Source organism: Oncorhynchus masou, chromosome 8 (assembly GCF_036934945.1).
Source record: "Oncorhynchus masou masou isolate Uvic2021 chromosome 8, UVic_Omas_1.1, whole genome shotgun sequence".
NCBI classification, from domain to species: Eukaryota; Metazoa; Chordata; class Actinopteri; order Salmoniformes; family Salmonidae; genus Oncorhynchus; species Oncorhynchus masou.
Genome location: NC_088219.1, coordinates 17,462,936 through 17,479,016, shown reverse-complemented (window position 1 = coordinate 17,479,016; position 16,081 = coordinate 17,462,936). Strand labels below are relative to the sequence as shown.

General features: G+C 50.3%; 1 protein-coding gene across 4 annotated transcripts in view; it reads left to right on the top strand.

Annotated features, from left to right (window-relative positions):
- The window catches only part of LOC135544257 (leucine-rich repeat and calponin homology domain-containing protein 2-like), a 92,054-nt gene that overhangs the window by 30,220 nt on the left and 45,753 nt on the right, over positions 1–16,081 (top strand). For all 4 annotated transcript variants that reach the window (XM_064971727.1, XM_064971726.1, XM_064971725.1 and 1 more), the window contains exons 3-11: positions 1,617–1,743; positions 1,839–1,944; positions 6,953–7,089; positions 7,572–7,702; positions 8,219–8,306; positions 8,461–8,557; positions 8,680–8,774; positions 9,418–9,485; positions 9,833–9,937. In XM_064971727.1, the coding sequence (XP_064827799.1) occupies positions 1,617–1,743; positions 1,839–1,944; positions 6,953–7,089; positions 7,572–7,702; positions 8,219–8,306; positions 8,461–8,557; positions 8,680–8,774; positions 9,418–9,485; positions 9,833–9,937 (954 nt within the window). The remainder of the gene's footprint in view (positions 1–1,616; positions 1,744–1,838; positions 1,945–6,952; positions 7,090–7,571; positions 7,703–8,218; positions 8,307–8,460; positions 8,558–8,679; positions 8,775–9,417; positions 9,486–9,832; positions 9,938–16,081) is intronic.

Below are 16,081 nucleotides of genomic sequence, written 5' to 3'. Positions count from 1 at the left end.
TGTTGTTTTGAACGGTTAATTTCCTATACACAGTGGGAGAAAGAGGTCTACACTATGTGATGCTGTTTTTAACGGTTCATTTCCTATACACAGTGGGAGAAAGAGGTCTACACTATGTGATGTTGTTTTGAACGGTTCATTTCCTATACACAGTGGGAGAAAGAGGTCTACACTATGTGATGTTGTTTTGAACGGTTCATTTCCTATACACAGTGGGAGAAAGAGGTCTACACTATGTGATGTTGTTTTGAACGGTTCATTTCCTATACACAGTGGGAGAAAGAGGTCTACACTATGTGATGTTGTTTTGAACGGTTAATTTCCTATACACAGTGGGAGAAAGAGGTGTACACTATGTGATGTTGTTTTGAACGGTTCATTTCCTATACACAGTGGGAGAAAGAGGTCTACACTATGTGATGTTGTTTTGAACGGTTCATTTCCTATACACAGTGGGAGAAAGAGGTCTACACTATGTGATGTTGTTTTGAACGGTTCATTTCCTATACACAGTGGGAGAAAGAGGTCTACACTATGTGATGTTGTTTTGAACGGTTCATTTCCTATACACAGTGGGAGAAAGAGGTGTACACTATGTGATGTTGTTTTGAACGGTTCATTTCCTATACACAGTGGGAGAAAGAGGTGTACACTATGTGATGTTGTTTTGAACAGTTCATTTCCTATACACAGTGGGAGAAAGAGGTGTACACTATGTGATGTTGTTTTGAACGGTTCATTTCCTATACACAGTGGGAGAAAGAGGTGTACACTATGTGATGTTGTTTTGAACGGTTCATTTCCTATACACAGTGGGAGAAAGAGGTGTACACTATGTGATGTTGTTTTGAACGGTTCATTTCCTAGACACAGTTAGGCTGCGTTTACACAGGCAACCCCAATTTGAGCTTGTTTCTAATTATTGGCAAAAGAGCTGATCTGATTGGTCAAAAGACCAATTAGTGGCCTCCCGGGTGGCTCAGTGGTCACTGCATCGCAGTGCTAGCTGTGCCAACAGAGACTCTGGGTTCGAGCCCAGGCAGCCGGCCGCGACCGGGAGGCCCATGGGGCGGCGCACAATTGGCCTAGCATTGTCCGGGTTAGGGGGCTTGGCCGGCAAGGATATCCTTGTCTCATCACGCACAAGCGACTCCTGTGGCGGGCCGGGTGTGCACGCTGAACAGGTCGCTAGGTGTAGGGAGTTTCCTCCGACACATTGATGCGGCTGGCTTCCGGGTTGGATGCGTGCTGTGTTAAGAAGCAGTGCAGCTTGGTTGGGTTGTGTATCGGAGGATGCATGACTCTTGACCTTCGCCTCTCCCGAGTCCGTGCGGGAGTTGTAGTGACAGTAACTACTAATAATTGGACACCACGACAATTGGGGAGAAAAAGGGGGTAAAAAAAAGACCAATTTAGTGGTAAAATAATCTGTATTGGACTGCCTGTGTAAACACAGCCATGGATATCAGTCTGCTCTGGTCCTCTGTTTCACTAACATTTAGTTAACCCATTGAGGAGACATTCATTGCTTGATCTTTTCCTGATGTCCCCAATGTTATCCTTGCGCACAGGATAAAACTTTCATACTGCCTATATTGTATTTTGTGTTTCTATAGCCGAAACCTTCTCTCAACATTGCCAAAATACCTGTTCAACCTCCCTCTCAAAGTGCTGGTGGTGAGCAACAACAAGCTACTGTCTGTCCCAGAGGAGATTGGGAAGGCCAAAGAACTGATGGAATTGGTGAGCACAAGCCCAGAGCTCATAAAAAAACACTGCAGCTATATTGTTACTGGTGTGTCTGTGTGTGACAGCCTGCTTTCTGTCCTCACATGTAGGACATCAGCTGTAATGAGATCCAGGTGCTGCCCCCTCAGGTGGGGAGGCTCCATTCATTACGGGAACTCAACATCAGGAGGAACTGTCTTCACATGCTGCCTGAGGGTAGGTAGCTGTCTACGTCCTCTCCCCTGGTCTGAGGGTAGGTACCTGTCTACGTCCTCTCCCCTGGTCTGAGGGTAGGTACCTGTCTACGTCCTCTCCCCTGGTCTGAGGGTAGGTAGCTGTCTACGTCCTCTCCCCTGGTCTGAGGGTAGGTAGCTGTCTACGTCCTCTCCCCTGGTCTGAGGGTAGGTACCTGTCTACGTCCTCTCCCCTGGTCTGAGGGTAGGTAGCTGTCTACGTCCTCTCCCCTGGTCTGAGGGTAGGTAGCTGTCTACGTCCTCTCCCCTGGTCTGAGGGTAGGTAGCTGTCTACGTCCTCTCCCTGGTCTGAGGGTAGGTACCTGTCTACTGGTCTGATCCTCTCCCCTGGTCTGAGGGTAGGTAGCTGTCTACGTCCTTCCCTGGTCTGTCTACGTCCTCTCCCCTGGTCTGAGGGTAGGTAGGTAGCTGGTCTACGTCCTCTCCCCTGGTCTGAGGGTAGGTAGCTGTCTACGTCCTCTCCCCTGGTCTGAGGGTAGGTAGTCCGTCCTCTCCCCTGGTCTGAGGGTAGGTAGCTGTCTACGTCCTCTCCCCTGGTCTGAGGGTAGGTAGCTGTCTACGTCCTCTCCCCTGGTCTGAGGGTAGGTAGCTGTCTACGTCCTCTCCCCTGGTCTGAGGGTAGGTAGCTGTCTACGTCCTCTCCCCTGGTCTGAGGGTAGGTAGCTGTCTACGTCCTCTCCCCTGGTCTGAGGGTAGGTAGCTGTCCTCTCCCTGGTCTGAGGGTAGGTACCTGTCTACGTCCTCTCCCCTGGTCTGAGGGTAGGTAGCTGTCTAGGTACCTGTCTGCGTCCTCCCTGGTCTAGCTGTCCTCTCCCTGGTCTGAGGGTAGGTAGCTGTCTACGTCCTCTCCCCTGGTCTGAGGGTAGGTAGCTGTCTACGTCCTCTCCCTGGTCTGAGGGTAGGTACCTGTCTACGTCCTCTCCCCTGGTCTGAGGGTAGGTAGCTGTCTACGTCCTCTCCCCTGGTCTGAGGGTAGGTAGCTGTCTACGTCCTCTCCCCTGGTCTGAGGGTAGGTAGCTGTCTACGTCCTCTCCCTGGTCTGAGGGTAGGTACCTGTACGTCCTCTCCCTGGTCTGAGGGTAGGTACCTGTCTACGTCCTCTCCCCTGGTCTGAGGGTAGGTAGCTGTCTACGTCCTCTCCCTGGTCTGAGGGTAGGTAGCTGTCTACCTCTCCCCTGGTCTGAGGGTAGGTAGGTACGTCCTCTCCCCTGGTCTGAGGGTAGGTAGCTGTCTACGTCCTCTCCCCTGGTCTGAGGGTAGGTAGCTGTCTACGTCCTCTCCCCTGGTCTGAGGGTAGGTAGCTGTCTACGTCCTCTCCCCTGGTCTGAGGGTAGGTAGCTGTCTACGTCCTCTCCCCTGGTCTGAGGGTAGGTAGCTGTCTACGTCCTCTCCCCTGGTCTGAGGGTAGGTAGCTGTCTACGTCCTCTCCCCTGGTCTGAGGGTAGGTACCTGTCTACGTCCTCTCCCCTGGTCTGAGGGTAGGTAGCTGTCTACGTCCTCTCCCCTGGTCTGAGGGTAGGTAGCTGTCTACGTCCTCTCCCCTGGTCTGAGGGTAGGTAGCTGTCTACGTCCTCTCCCTGGTCTGAGGGTAGGTAGCTGTCTACGTCCTCTCCCCTGGTCTGAGGGTAGGTAGCTGTCTACGTCCTCTCCCCTGGTCTGAGGGTAGGTAGCTGTCTACGTCCTCTCCCCTGGTCTGAGGGTAGGTAGCTGTCTACGTCCTCTCCCCTGGTCTGAGGGTAGGTAGCTGTCTACGTCCTCTCCCCTGGTCTGAGGGTAGGTAGCTGTCTACGTCCTCTCCCCTGGTCTGAGGGTAGGTAGCTGTCTACGTCCTCTCCCCTGGTCTGAGGGTAGGTAGCTGTCTACGTCCTCTCCCCTGGTCTGAGGGTAGGTAGCTGTCTACGTCCTCTCCCCTGGTCTGAGGGTAGGTAGCTGTCTATGTCCTCTCCCTGGTCTGAGGGTAGGTAGCTGTCTACGTCCTCTCCCCTGGTCTGAGGGTAGGTAGCTGTCTACGTCCTCTCCCCCTGGTCTGAGTCCTCTCCCCTGGTCTGAGGGTAGGTAGCTGTCTACGTCCTCTCCCTGGTCTGAGGGTAGGTAGCTGTCTATGTCCTCTCCCCTGGTCTGAGGGTAGGTAGCTGTCTACGTCCTCTCCCCTGGTCTGAGGGTAGGTAGCTGTCTACGTCCTCTCCCCTGGTCTGAGGGTAGGTAGCTGTCTACGTCCTCTCCCCTGGTCTGAGGGTAGGTAGCTGTCTACGTCCTCTCCCTGGTCTGAGGGTAGGTAGCTGTCTACGTCCTCTCCCCTGGTCTGAGGGTAGGTCCTCTCCCCTGTCTGACGTCCTCTCCCCTGGTCTGAGGGTAGGTAGCTGTCTACGTCCTCTCCCCTGGTCTGAGGGTAGGTAGCTGTCTACGTCCTCTCCCCTGGTCTGAGGGTAGGTAGCTGTCTATGTCCTCTCCCCTGGTCTGAGGGTAGGTAGCTGTCTACGTCCTCTCCCCTGGTCTGAGGGTAGGTAGCTGTCTACGTCCTCTCCCTGGTCTGAGGGTAGGTAGCTGTCTACGTCCTCTCCCCTGGTCTGAGGGTAGGTAGCTGTCTACGTCCTCTCCCTGGTCTGAGGGTAGGTAGCTGTCTACGTCCTCTCCCTGGTCGTCCTCTCCCCTGGTCTGAGGGTAGGTAGCTGTCTACGTCCTCTCCCCTGGTCTGAGGGTAGGTAGCTGTCTACGTCCTCTCCCTGGGTCCTCTCCTGGTCTGAGGGTAGGTAGCTGACGTCCTCCCCTGGTCTGAGGGTAGGTAGCTGTCTACGTCCTCTCCCCTGGTCTGAGGGTAGGTAGCTGTCTACGTCCTCTCCCTGGTCTGAGGGTAGGTAGCTGTCTACGTCCTCTCCCCTGGTCTGAGGGTAGGTAGCTGTCTACGTCCTCTCCCCTGGTCTGAGGGTAGGTAGCTGTCTACGTCCTCTCCCCTGGTCTGAGGGTAGGTAGCTGTCTACGTCCTCTCCAATGGTCTGAGGGTAGGTAGCTGTCTACGTCCTCTCCCCTGGTCTGAGGGTAGGTAGCTGTCTACGTCCTCTCCCCTGGTCTGAGGGTAGGTAGCTGTCTACGTCCTCTCCCCTGGTCTGAGGGTAGGTAGCTGTCTACGTCCTCTCCCCTGGTCTGAGGGTAGGTAGCTGTCTACGTCCTCTCCCTGGTCTGAGGGTAGGTGGTCTGTCCTCTCCCCCTGGTCTGAGGGTAGGTAGCTGTCTACGTCCTCTCCCCTGGTCTGAGGGTAGGTAGCTGTCTACGTCCTCTCCCCTGGTCTGAGGGTAGGTAGCTGTCTATGTCCTCTCCCCTGGTCGTCCTCTCCCTGGTCTGAGGGTAGGTAGCTGTCTACATCCTCTCCCCTGGTCTGAGGGTAGGTAGCTGTCTACGTCCTCTCCAATGGTCTGAGGGTAGGTAGCTGTCTATGTCCTCTCCCCTGGTCTGAGGGTAGGTAGCTGTCTACGTCCTCTCCAATGGTCTGAGGGTAGGTAGCTGTCTATGTCCTCTCCCCTGGTCTGAGGGTAGGTAGCTGTCTACGTCCTCTCCAATGGTCTGAGGGTAGGTAGCTGTCTAGGGTGTCCTCTCCCCTGGTCTGAGGGTAGGTAGCTGTCTATGTCCTCTCCTGGTCTGAGGGTAGCTGTATGTCCTCTCCCCTGGTCTGAGGGTAGGTAGCTGTCTATGTCTCCCCTGGTCTGAGGGTAGGTAGCTGTCTACGTCCTCTCCAATGGTCTGAGGGGGTAGGTAGCTGTCTATGTCCTCTCCCCTGGTCTGAGGGTAGGTAGCTGTCTATGTCCTCTCCCCTGGTCTGAGGGTAGGTAGCTGTCTACGTCCTCTCCAATGGTCTGAGGGTAGGTAGGTAGCTGTCTATGTCCTCTCCCCTGGTCTGAGGGTAGGTAGCTGTCTATGTCCTCTCCCCTGGTCTGAGGGTAGGTAGCTGTCTATGTCCTCTCCCCTGGTCCTGGTCTGAGGGTAGGTAGCTGTCTATGTCCTCTCCCCTGGTCTGAGGGTAGGTAGCTGTCTATGTCCTCTCCCCTGGTCTGAGGGTAGGTAGCTGTCTATGTCCTCTCCCCTGGTCTGAGGGTAGGTAGCTGTCTACGTCCTCTCCCCTGGTCTGAGGGTAGGTAGCTGTCTATGTCCTCTCCCCTGGTCTGAGGGGGTAGCTGTAGTCCTCTCCTGGTCTGAGGGTAGGTAGCTGTCTATGTCCTCTCCCCTGGTCTGAGGGTAGGTAGCTGTCTACGTCCTCTCCCCTGGTCTGAGGGTAGGTAGCTGTCTACGTCCTCTCCCCTGGTCTGAGGGAGGGTACGTCCTCTCCAATGGTCTGAGGGTAGGTGTCTATGTCCTCTCCCCTGGTCTGAGGGTAGGTAGCTGTCTACGTCCTCTCCAATGGTCCTCTCCCCTGGTCTGAGGGTAGGTAGCTGTCTACGTCCTCTCCCTGGTCTGGTCTGAGGGTCTGAGGGGTAGCTGTCTACGTCCTCTCCCCTGGTCTGAGGGTAGGTAGCTGTCTACGTCCTCTCCCCTGGTCTGAGGGTAGGTAGCTGTCTATGTCCTCTCCCTGGTCTGAGGGTAGGTAGCTGTCTATGTCCTCTCCCTGGTCTGAGGGTAGGTAGCTGTCTACGTCCTCTCCAATGGTCTGAGGGGGTAGGTAGCTGTCTATGTCCTCTCCCTGGTCTGAGGGTAGGTAGCTGTCTATGTCCTCTCCCCTGGTCTGAGGGTAGGTAGCTGTCTATGTCCTCTCCCCTGGTCTGAGGGTAGGTAGCTGTCTATGTCCTCTCCCCTGGTCTGAGGGTAGGTAGCTGTCTATGTCCTCTCCCCTGGTCTGAGGGTAGGTAGCTGTCTATGTCCTCTCCCCTGGTCTGAGGGTAGGTAGCTGTCTACGTCCTCTCCCCTGGTCTGAGGGTAATCTCTCTCCTTATTCTATATCCAAACCCATGCCTCTTGTGCTTTGTTTCTTTGTCTCTCCCCAGAGCTGGCTGACCTGCCACTCATCAGACTGGACTTCTCCTGCAATAAAATCACAGAGATCCCTCCTGTCTACAGGAGACTCAGGCAGCTGCAGCACATCATCCTCGACAACAACCCTATGCAGTCCCCACCTGCACAGGTATGTGTGAGTGAGAGTGTGTGAGTGAGAGTGTGTGAGTGAGAGTGTGTGAGTGAGAGTGTGTGAGTGAGAGTGTGTGAGTGAGAGTGTGTGAGTGAGAGTGTGTGAGTGAGAGTGTGTGAGTGAGAGTGTGTGAGTGAGAGTGTGTGAGTGAGAGTGTGTGGCAACATCTGTGGTAGTTTATGCTGTAAATGACATTTTGGCACTGCATGGGATTATCCACAGCCAACTCGATGTGTATCAGGTATTGGGTGCCGACGATTTAACACAGGTTAACCTCAGCTTGGTATCATGCCTAGAAACAACTCCCCCTAGCTGTGACAGTTTTTATGATATACCAAGATATACACATAATGGTCTCTGAGGAACAGTTGCACCATCTAGTGGGCAGCATGATTTAATTTCTGCTTGAATGAACACTTGGGCACTTAATTTCAGCACTTGGATATATACTTCATGCACTTTGTATTTGTGTGTTTCAGATCTGCCTGAAGGGCAAGGTGCACATCTTTAAGTACCTGAACATCCAGGCTTGTAGGATGGATAAGAAACCTGACTCTCTGGACCTCCCTTCTCTGGGCAAACGCTGCCTTCCCCAGCCTCTCACAGACAGGTACACATATCATATCATATCATAATTATATTTATAAACTGGGTGGTTTGAGCCCTGAATGCCAATCGGCTGACAACCAATAACACAGGTATGACAAAACATTTATTTTTTCTACTCTACTATTATTTTGGTAACCAGTTTATAATAGCAATAAGCCACCTCTGGGGTTTGTGGTATATGGCCAATATTCCACAGCGAAGGGCTGTATCCAGGCACTCCGCATTGCTTCGTGCCTAACAACATCCCTTAGCTGTGGTATATTGGTCATATATCATACCCCCTCTGGCCTCATTGCTTAAGTATACTACAGACAAGACCATTGACCATATGCATCATGAATGACATGAATATGCAGTATGTGCCATAAAACTGTAATGACAACTGGTATGACATATTTGAAGATTAATGACACAGGTCTCTACATATTTTGAAGTGCTTACGAAATTGTCATGAATGTGTCTGAATCAAAACTGTCTGACTGTTTATTACTGACTATCCCTTTATATGTCTCTGCAGCATGGAGGATTTTTACCCCAGTAAGAACCATGCTCCTGACTCTGGTATCGGCAGTGACAACGGGGATAAAAGACTGTCTGCGACAGAGGTCAGAGTTCACCCACTGTAGTCAGGCTGAACTGAGGCCTAGATTGTACTGAGGACTGTTGTGCGTTCAGCCAGTTCAGTAGACCTGAACTCTATGCTTTATGCTCACTTTAACACTGAGCTTCCTCCTCTTCCTTCTCCCTCTCTTCCTCTAGCCCTCTGACGATGATACCATCAGCCTGCACTCTCAGGTCTCAGAGACGGCCCGCACCGACGCCCTCTCTCTCCTCTCCAAGATGGACTCAGGCAAAGGTAAGACCTGTTTGGATGCAGTGGATTTGACTGTTTGAAAAAAAAACGGTTTGAGCATTGATGGGCTCAACTGGCAACAAGCACATTAGTCTGAGGTTCAACCTGGTGTGTTGCTCCTGTAGATCAGGTATCCTTTGACTTCATCGAGCCCAACGCAGAGGAAGATGCTGCCCTGTCAGACGGGCAGCAGAGTGGACCCTACATCTCATGTATAAAGGTACATCAACAGGGATCCATAGAGAGCTGTATGACCACTACAGTACACCATTAACTACACTAGTCTTCCACTGTTGAGCTATCCCTGGGTGAGCTAGTGTGTCCAGTTAATGCCTGTTCTTTTCCACTGTTAGCTCTGAAGAATGGGAGGTTTTGGTACAAGATTTAAACTAATCTTATCTTTCATTGAGTCAAAAGCTTCAAATGCAATTAATTTGATTGAATCAAGCGAACAGATTGTCTCGTTAGTTTTTTGGGGGCTGGAAACCTGTGGAATCAGCCAAAGCACACAGCTTGAAGTTCAAATGAAATGTGTTGTGATTGAACTTGGATAATAGTGTGGGGATTTTACTTTTACATATCTGTTTATGGGCTCCTGAGTGTCGCAGCGGTCTAAGGCACTGCATCTCAGTGCTAGAGGCGTCACTACAGACCCTGGTTCGATTCCAGGCTGTATCACAAACGGCCGTGATTGGGAGTCACAAAGGGCGGCAGCCCAGCTTCGTCCGGGTTAGGGTTTGGTTGGGTTGGGTTAGGCCGTAATTGTAAATAAGAATTTGTTCTTAACTGACTTGCCTAGTTAAATAAAGGTTAAATAAAAATAACATGATTTTACTGAGTTTACTTTTTGTTCTGTGTGTCAGGAATTGGAGAAGGTTCTTAACAAGTCACACCAAAGCAAAGATAAGGAGAACTGGAAAGAGGAGTCTGGGTAAGTCTTCACTACACTTGAATAGACAGAAGAAAGGAAGAACGGAAGAAAATTCACCTTTTAACTTCTATAAGTTTGAAGTGAAATCATACTGATATATCTGTCTCCTTAAATAACTCATTTACAACACTAGTTAATGTACTGTAGTTGATAATTAGCAGCTGTAGATGATAGCAGAAGTGACCTAATATAATAACAGGCCCAGACAGTAGACATGTTGAGAAGGTTATGTTGTTGGATAGCTGCCACTATAGTAGGGTCACACACTTAGTTAATGCTATTATAGGGAGCATAGTTGGCATAGGTTTTGGCTTCAAACTGAATTGCCATGTCCCTCTTTCCTGCAGCTCTGAAAAAGATCAGCTAGTTGAGGAGGATGAGGATGAGCTGAAGGAAGTGCTGGACCTGAGAAAGATCGCTGTCCAGCTCCTGCAGCAGGAGCAACAGAACAGGTAAGAGGCTGAGCTCTGACCCCTGCCATGGCCACTCCTCTCTGACATCACCTCACCTTGAGCTCTACCCTACCCTAGCCCCATACTGTATCTCTCTTGCATCCAGGCTGAGGAGAAATCAGCACACAATGCATCCCTGACCAACTGTTCAGACAGATCTGAACACAATCAGACCACAAAGTGACTTTTGTGCGTCGAGACTCGTGTTTTCAATGCAAGCTTCGTATTCTGACAGAAGTCTCATGTAAGTGTCAAGTGTAGACAACTTCTGTCCTCCACACCACTGCTTAGCTCTGCCCTGCCCCTAGCCCCATATCTCTATGTCCTCCACACCACTGCTTAGCTCTGCTCTGCCCTGCCCCTAGCCCCATATCTCTATGTCCTTCACACTACTGCTTAGCTCTGCTCTGCCCTGCCCCTAGCCCCATATCTCTATGTCCTCCACACCACTGCTTAGCTCTGCCCTGCCCCTAGCCCCATATCTCTATGTCCTCCACACCACTGCTTAGCTCTGCTCTGCCCCTAGCCCCATATCTCTATGTCCTCCACACCACTGCTTAGCTCTGCTCTGCCCCTAGCCCCATATCTCTATGTCCTCCACACCATTGCTTAGCTCTGCCCTGCCCCTAGCCCCATATCTCTATGTCCTCGACACTACTGCTTAGCTCTGCCCTGCCCCTAGCCCCATATCTCTATGTCCTCCACACCACTGCTTAGCTCTGCCCTGCCCTTAGCCCCATATCTCTATGTCCTCCACACTACTGCTTAGCTCTGCTCTGCCCTGCCCCTAGCCCGATATCTCTATGTCCTCCAAACCATTGCTTTACTCTGCTCTGCCCTGCCCCTAGCCCCATATCTCTATGTCCTCCACACCACTGCTTAGCTCTGCTCTGCCCTGCCCCTAGCCCCATATCTCTATGTCCTCCACGCTACTGCTTAGCTCTGCCCTGCCCCTAGCCCCATATCTCTATGCCCTCCACACCACTGCTTAGCTCTGCTCTGTCCTGCCCCTAGCCCCATATCTCTATGTCCTCCACACCACTGCTTAGCTCTGCTCTGCCCTGACCCTAGCCCCATATCTCTATGTCCTCCACACCACTGCTTAGCTCTGCCCTACCCTGCCCCTAGCCCCATATCTCTATGTCCTCCACACCACTGCTTAACTCTGCTCTGCCCTGCCCCTAGCCCCATATCTCTATGTCCTCCACACCACTGCTTAGCTCTGCCCTGCCCCTAGCCCCATATCTCTATGTCCTCCACACCACTGCTTAGCTCTACTCTGCCCCTAGCCCCATATCTCTATGTCCTCTACACCACTGCTTAGCTCTGCTCTGCCCTGCCCCTAGCCCCATATCTCTATGTCCTCCGCACCACTGCTTAGCTCTGCCCTGCCCTGCCCCTAGCCCCATATCTCTATGTCCTCCACACCACTGCTTAGCTCTGCCCTGCCCCTAGCCCCATATCTCTATGTCCTCCACACCACTGCTTAGCTCTGCCCTGTCCCTAGCCCCATATCTCTATGTCCTCCACACCACTGCTTAGCTCTGCCCTGCCCCTAGCCCCATATCTCTATGTCCACACCACTGCTTAGCTCTGCCCTGCCCCTAGCCCCATATCTCTATGTCCTCCACACCGCTGCTTAGCTCTGCCCTGCCCCTAGCCCCATATCTCTATGTCCTCCACACCACTGCTTAGCTTTGCTCTGCCCTGCCCCTAGCCCCATATCTCTATGTCTTCCACACCACTGCTTAGCTCTGCTCTGCCCTGCCCCTAGCCCCATATCTCTATGTCCTCCACACCACTGCTTAGCTCTGCTCTGCCCTGCCCCTAGCCCCATATCTCTATGTCATCCACACCACTGCTTAGCTCTGATCTGCCCCTAGCCCCATATCTCTATGTCCTCCACACCACTGCTTAGCTCTGCTCTGCCCTGCCCCTAGCCCCATATCTCTATGTCCTCCACACCACTGCTTAGCTCTGCCCTACCCTGCCCCTAGCCCCATATCTCTATGTCCTCCACACCACTGCTTAGCTCTGCTCTGCCCTGCCCCTAGCCCCATATCTCTATGTCCTCCACACTACAGCTTAGCTCTGCTCTGCTCTGCCCCTAGCCCCATATCTCTATGTCCTCCACACCACTGCTTAGCTCTGCTCTGCCCTGCCCCTAGCCCCATATCTCTATGTCCTCCACACCACTGCTTAGCTCTGCCCTACCCTGCCCCTAGCCCCATATCTCTATGTCCTCCACACCACTGCTTAGCTCTGCTCTGCCCCTAGCCCCATATCTCTATGTCCTCCACACCACTGCTTAGCTCTGCTCTGCCCTGCCCCTAGCCCCATATCTCTATGTCCTCCACACCACTGCTTAGCTCTGCCCTGCCCCTAGCCCCATATCTCTATGTCCTCCACACCACTGCTTAGCTTTGCTCTGCCCTGCCCCTAGCCCCATATCTCTATGTCCTCCACACCACTGCTTAGCTCTGCTCTGCCCTGCCCCTAGCCCCATATCTCTATGTCCTCCACACCACTGCTTAGCCTTGCTCTGCCCTGCCCCTATCCCCATATCTCTATGTCCTCCACACCACTGCTTAGCTCTGCTCTGCCCTGCCCCTAGCCCCATATCTCTATGTCCTCCACACCACTGCTTAGCTCTGCTCTGCCCTGCCCCTAGCCCAATATCCCTATGTCCTCCACACCGCTGCTGAGCACAGCTTCCCCATCCCACCTCTGCTCCCTCACTCTACCCTTGACCTATCTTCACTGCAAGGGCAGGAAGGTCCTGGAATGTTCTTGGAGGAGAGGGTTGGGAAGGGGAGGGACTCTTCTTTTCAGTTTCCCAGAATGTTGGTCAGTGACAATAAGGACTTGATTTACAACCCCTGACAGTTATGGGTTTCTGACTCATTATTGGGCTCTAACCACAGTTATTACAGTGCATTCGTAAAGTTTCCAGGCCCCTTGACTTTTTCCACATTTTGTTACGTTACAGCCTTATTCTAAAATTGATTAAATTTTTTTGCATCAATCTACACACAATACCCCATAATGGCAAAGCAAAAACAGAAATACCTTATTTACATAAGTATTCAAACCCTTTGCTATTAGACTCGAAATTGAACTCTGGTGTATCCTGTTTCCATTGGTCATCCTTGAGATGTTTCTACAACTTGATTGGAGTCCACCTGTGGTAAATTCAATTGATTTGACGTGATTTGGAAAGGCACACACCTGTCTATATAAGGTCCCACAGTTGACAGTGCATGTCAGAGCAAAAACCAAGCCATGAGGTCGAAGGAATTATTTGTAGAGCTCCGAGACAGGATTGTGTCAAGGCACAGATCTGGTGAAGGGTACCAAAACATTTCTGCAGCATTGAAGGTCCCCAAGAACACAGTGGCCTCCATCATTCTTAAATGGAAGAAGTTTGAAACCACCAAGACTATTCCTAGAGCTGGCCTTCCGGCCAAACTTAGCAATCGGGGGAGAAGGGCCATGGTCACCGAGGTCACCAAGAACCCGATGATCACTCTGACAGAGCTCCAGAGTTTCTCTGTGGAGATGGGAGAACCTTCCAGAAGGACAACCATCTCTGCATCACTCCACCGATCAGGCATTTATGGTAGAGTTTCCAGACAGAAGCCACTCCTCAGTAAAAGGCACATGACAGTCCGCTTAGAGTTTTCCAGAATGTACCTAAAGGACTCTCAGACCATGAGAAACAAGATTCTCTGGTCTGAAGAAACCAAGATTGAACTCTTTGGCCTGAATGCCAAGCATCACATCTGGAGGAAACGTGACACCATCCCTGCAGTGAGGATGTTTTTCAGTGGCAGGGACTGGGAGACTAGTCAGGATCGAGGGAAAGATGAACGGAGCAAAGTATGGAGAAATCCTTGATGAAAACCTGCTCCAGAACGCTCAGGACCTCAAACGGCCGCGAAGCTTTACCTTCCAACGGAACAACGACCCTAAGCACACAGCCAAGACAACGCAGGAGTTGCTTTGGGACATGTCTCTGAATGTCCTTGAGTGGCCCAGCCAGAGCCTGGACTCAAACCCGATTTAACATCTATGGAGAGACCTGAAAATATCTGTGCAGCGACACTCCCCATCCAACCTGATAGAGGCTCAGCCAATCGTCCACATAACAACAGAATGCAGCACGCGACTGAATAGAGAAGAGACAACCAAATTGCTAGTTACAGCATCAGCGCACACTCTGGGAAGACAGCAGGAGAGTGGAATGGCAGTTTGCCAGTTACAGCAGCGCGTTCCCTGAAAGATAATGAAGAGGTAGGTGAGAAGCCTGACCACTGAGACGGGGACGAGAAGGTGATGAAGCGTACTTAATGAGCTTTAACCTAAAAACAACTGGCATTTGGAAAGTTTGAGGTGAGGCGGAAAGTGTGGTGGAACAAGTATTGTTAGCATTGTTAAGTATCTTGCTAGCTAGATTGAATTCTCCGTTAGCTAGCCAGAGAAATATTGATCAACGTTAGCCAACATAACTGATCAAATAATTGAGTTCATGGTGTGAAATTTAGCTGCCTAATAAAGTCAGACAGCTACAACATCAGATGCGCTAATGTTAGTAACGTTAACCTAACCAATTCGCTATAGTATTAACTGGTGTACGACACCTTGCCGTTCCTCAAGTTATAACGCATTACGTTAGTTGTTCACTGGACCCTGGCAATCTGTGTGAAATGTTAACTAGCTAAAGAAATAACTGCTATCTGTGAACTGATGTTTTCCCTCTAAAGTCTGTGGTTAATTTTCAGAATGAGAGAATTAGGTGAAAATGAGGCGTTGCTTGTTAAAAACTTGTTATAGCTGGGGGCTGTATTGAGTAGCTTGAATGAATAAGGTGCCCGGAGTAAACTGTCTGCTACTCAGGCCCAGTTGCTAATATATGCATATTATTAGTGGATTTGGATAGAAAACACTCTGAATTTTCTAAAACTGTTTGAATGATGTCTGTGAGTATAACAGAACTCATATGGCAGGCCAAAACCTGTGGAAAAATCCAACCAGGAAGTGGGAAATCTGAGGTTTGTAGTTTTTCAACTCATTCCCTATCGAATGCACAGTGTCTATGGGGTCAAATTGCACTTCCTAAGGCTTCCACTAGATGTCAACAGTCTTTAGAACCTTGTTTGATGCATCTACTGTGAAGTGGGGGCAAATGAGAGGGGAATGAGTCAGAGGTCTGCCAGAGAGCCACATGCTGGCCACGCTCATTCACGTGAGAGTTAGCTTGAGTTCCATTGCATTTCTGAAGACAAAGGAATTCTCCGGTTGGAACATTATTGAAGATTTATGTTAAAAACATCCTACAGATTGATTCTATACATCGCTTGACATGTTTCTACGGACTGTAACGGTACTTTTTGACTTTCTTCTGCTTCTAGTGATCACGCGTCATGAATTTGGATTACTGGGCTAAACGTGCAAAAAAAAAAGGAGGTATTTGGACATATGATGGACATTATCGAACAAAACAAACATTTATTGTGGAACTGGGATTCCTGGGAGTGCATTCTGATGAAGATCATCAAAGGTAAGTGAATATTTATAATGCTATTTCTGACTTCTGTTGACTACACAACATGGTGGATATCTGTTTGGGTTGTTTTGGTCTTTGAGCGCCGTACTCAGATAATTGCATGGTGTGCTTTTTTGGTAAAGCTTTTTTGAAATCTGACACAGCGGTTGCATTAAGGAGAAGTGTATCTATAATACCGTGCATAATAGATGTATCTTTTATAAATGTTTATTACGAGTATTTCTGTAAATTGATGTGGCTCTCTGCAAAATCACCGGACGTTTTGGAACTACTGAACGTAACGCGCCAATGTATACTGAGATTATTTTATATAAATATGAACTTTATCGAACAAAACATACATGTATTGTGTAACATGAAGTCCTATGAGTGTCATCTGATGAAGATCATCAAAGGTTAGTGATTAATTTATCTCTATTTCTGCTTTTTGTGACTCCTCTCTTTGGCTGGAAAAATGGCTGTGTTTTTCTGTGACTTGGCTCTGACCTAACATAATCGTTTGGTTTGCTTTCGTCGTAAAGCCTTTTTGAAATTGGACACTGTGATGGGATTAACAAGAATAGTATCTTTAAAATGGT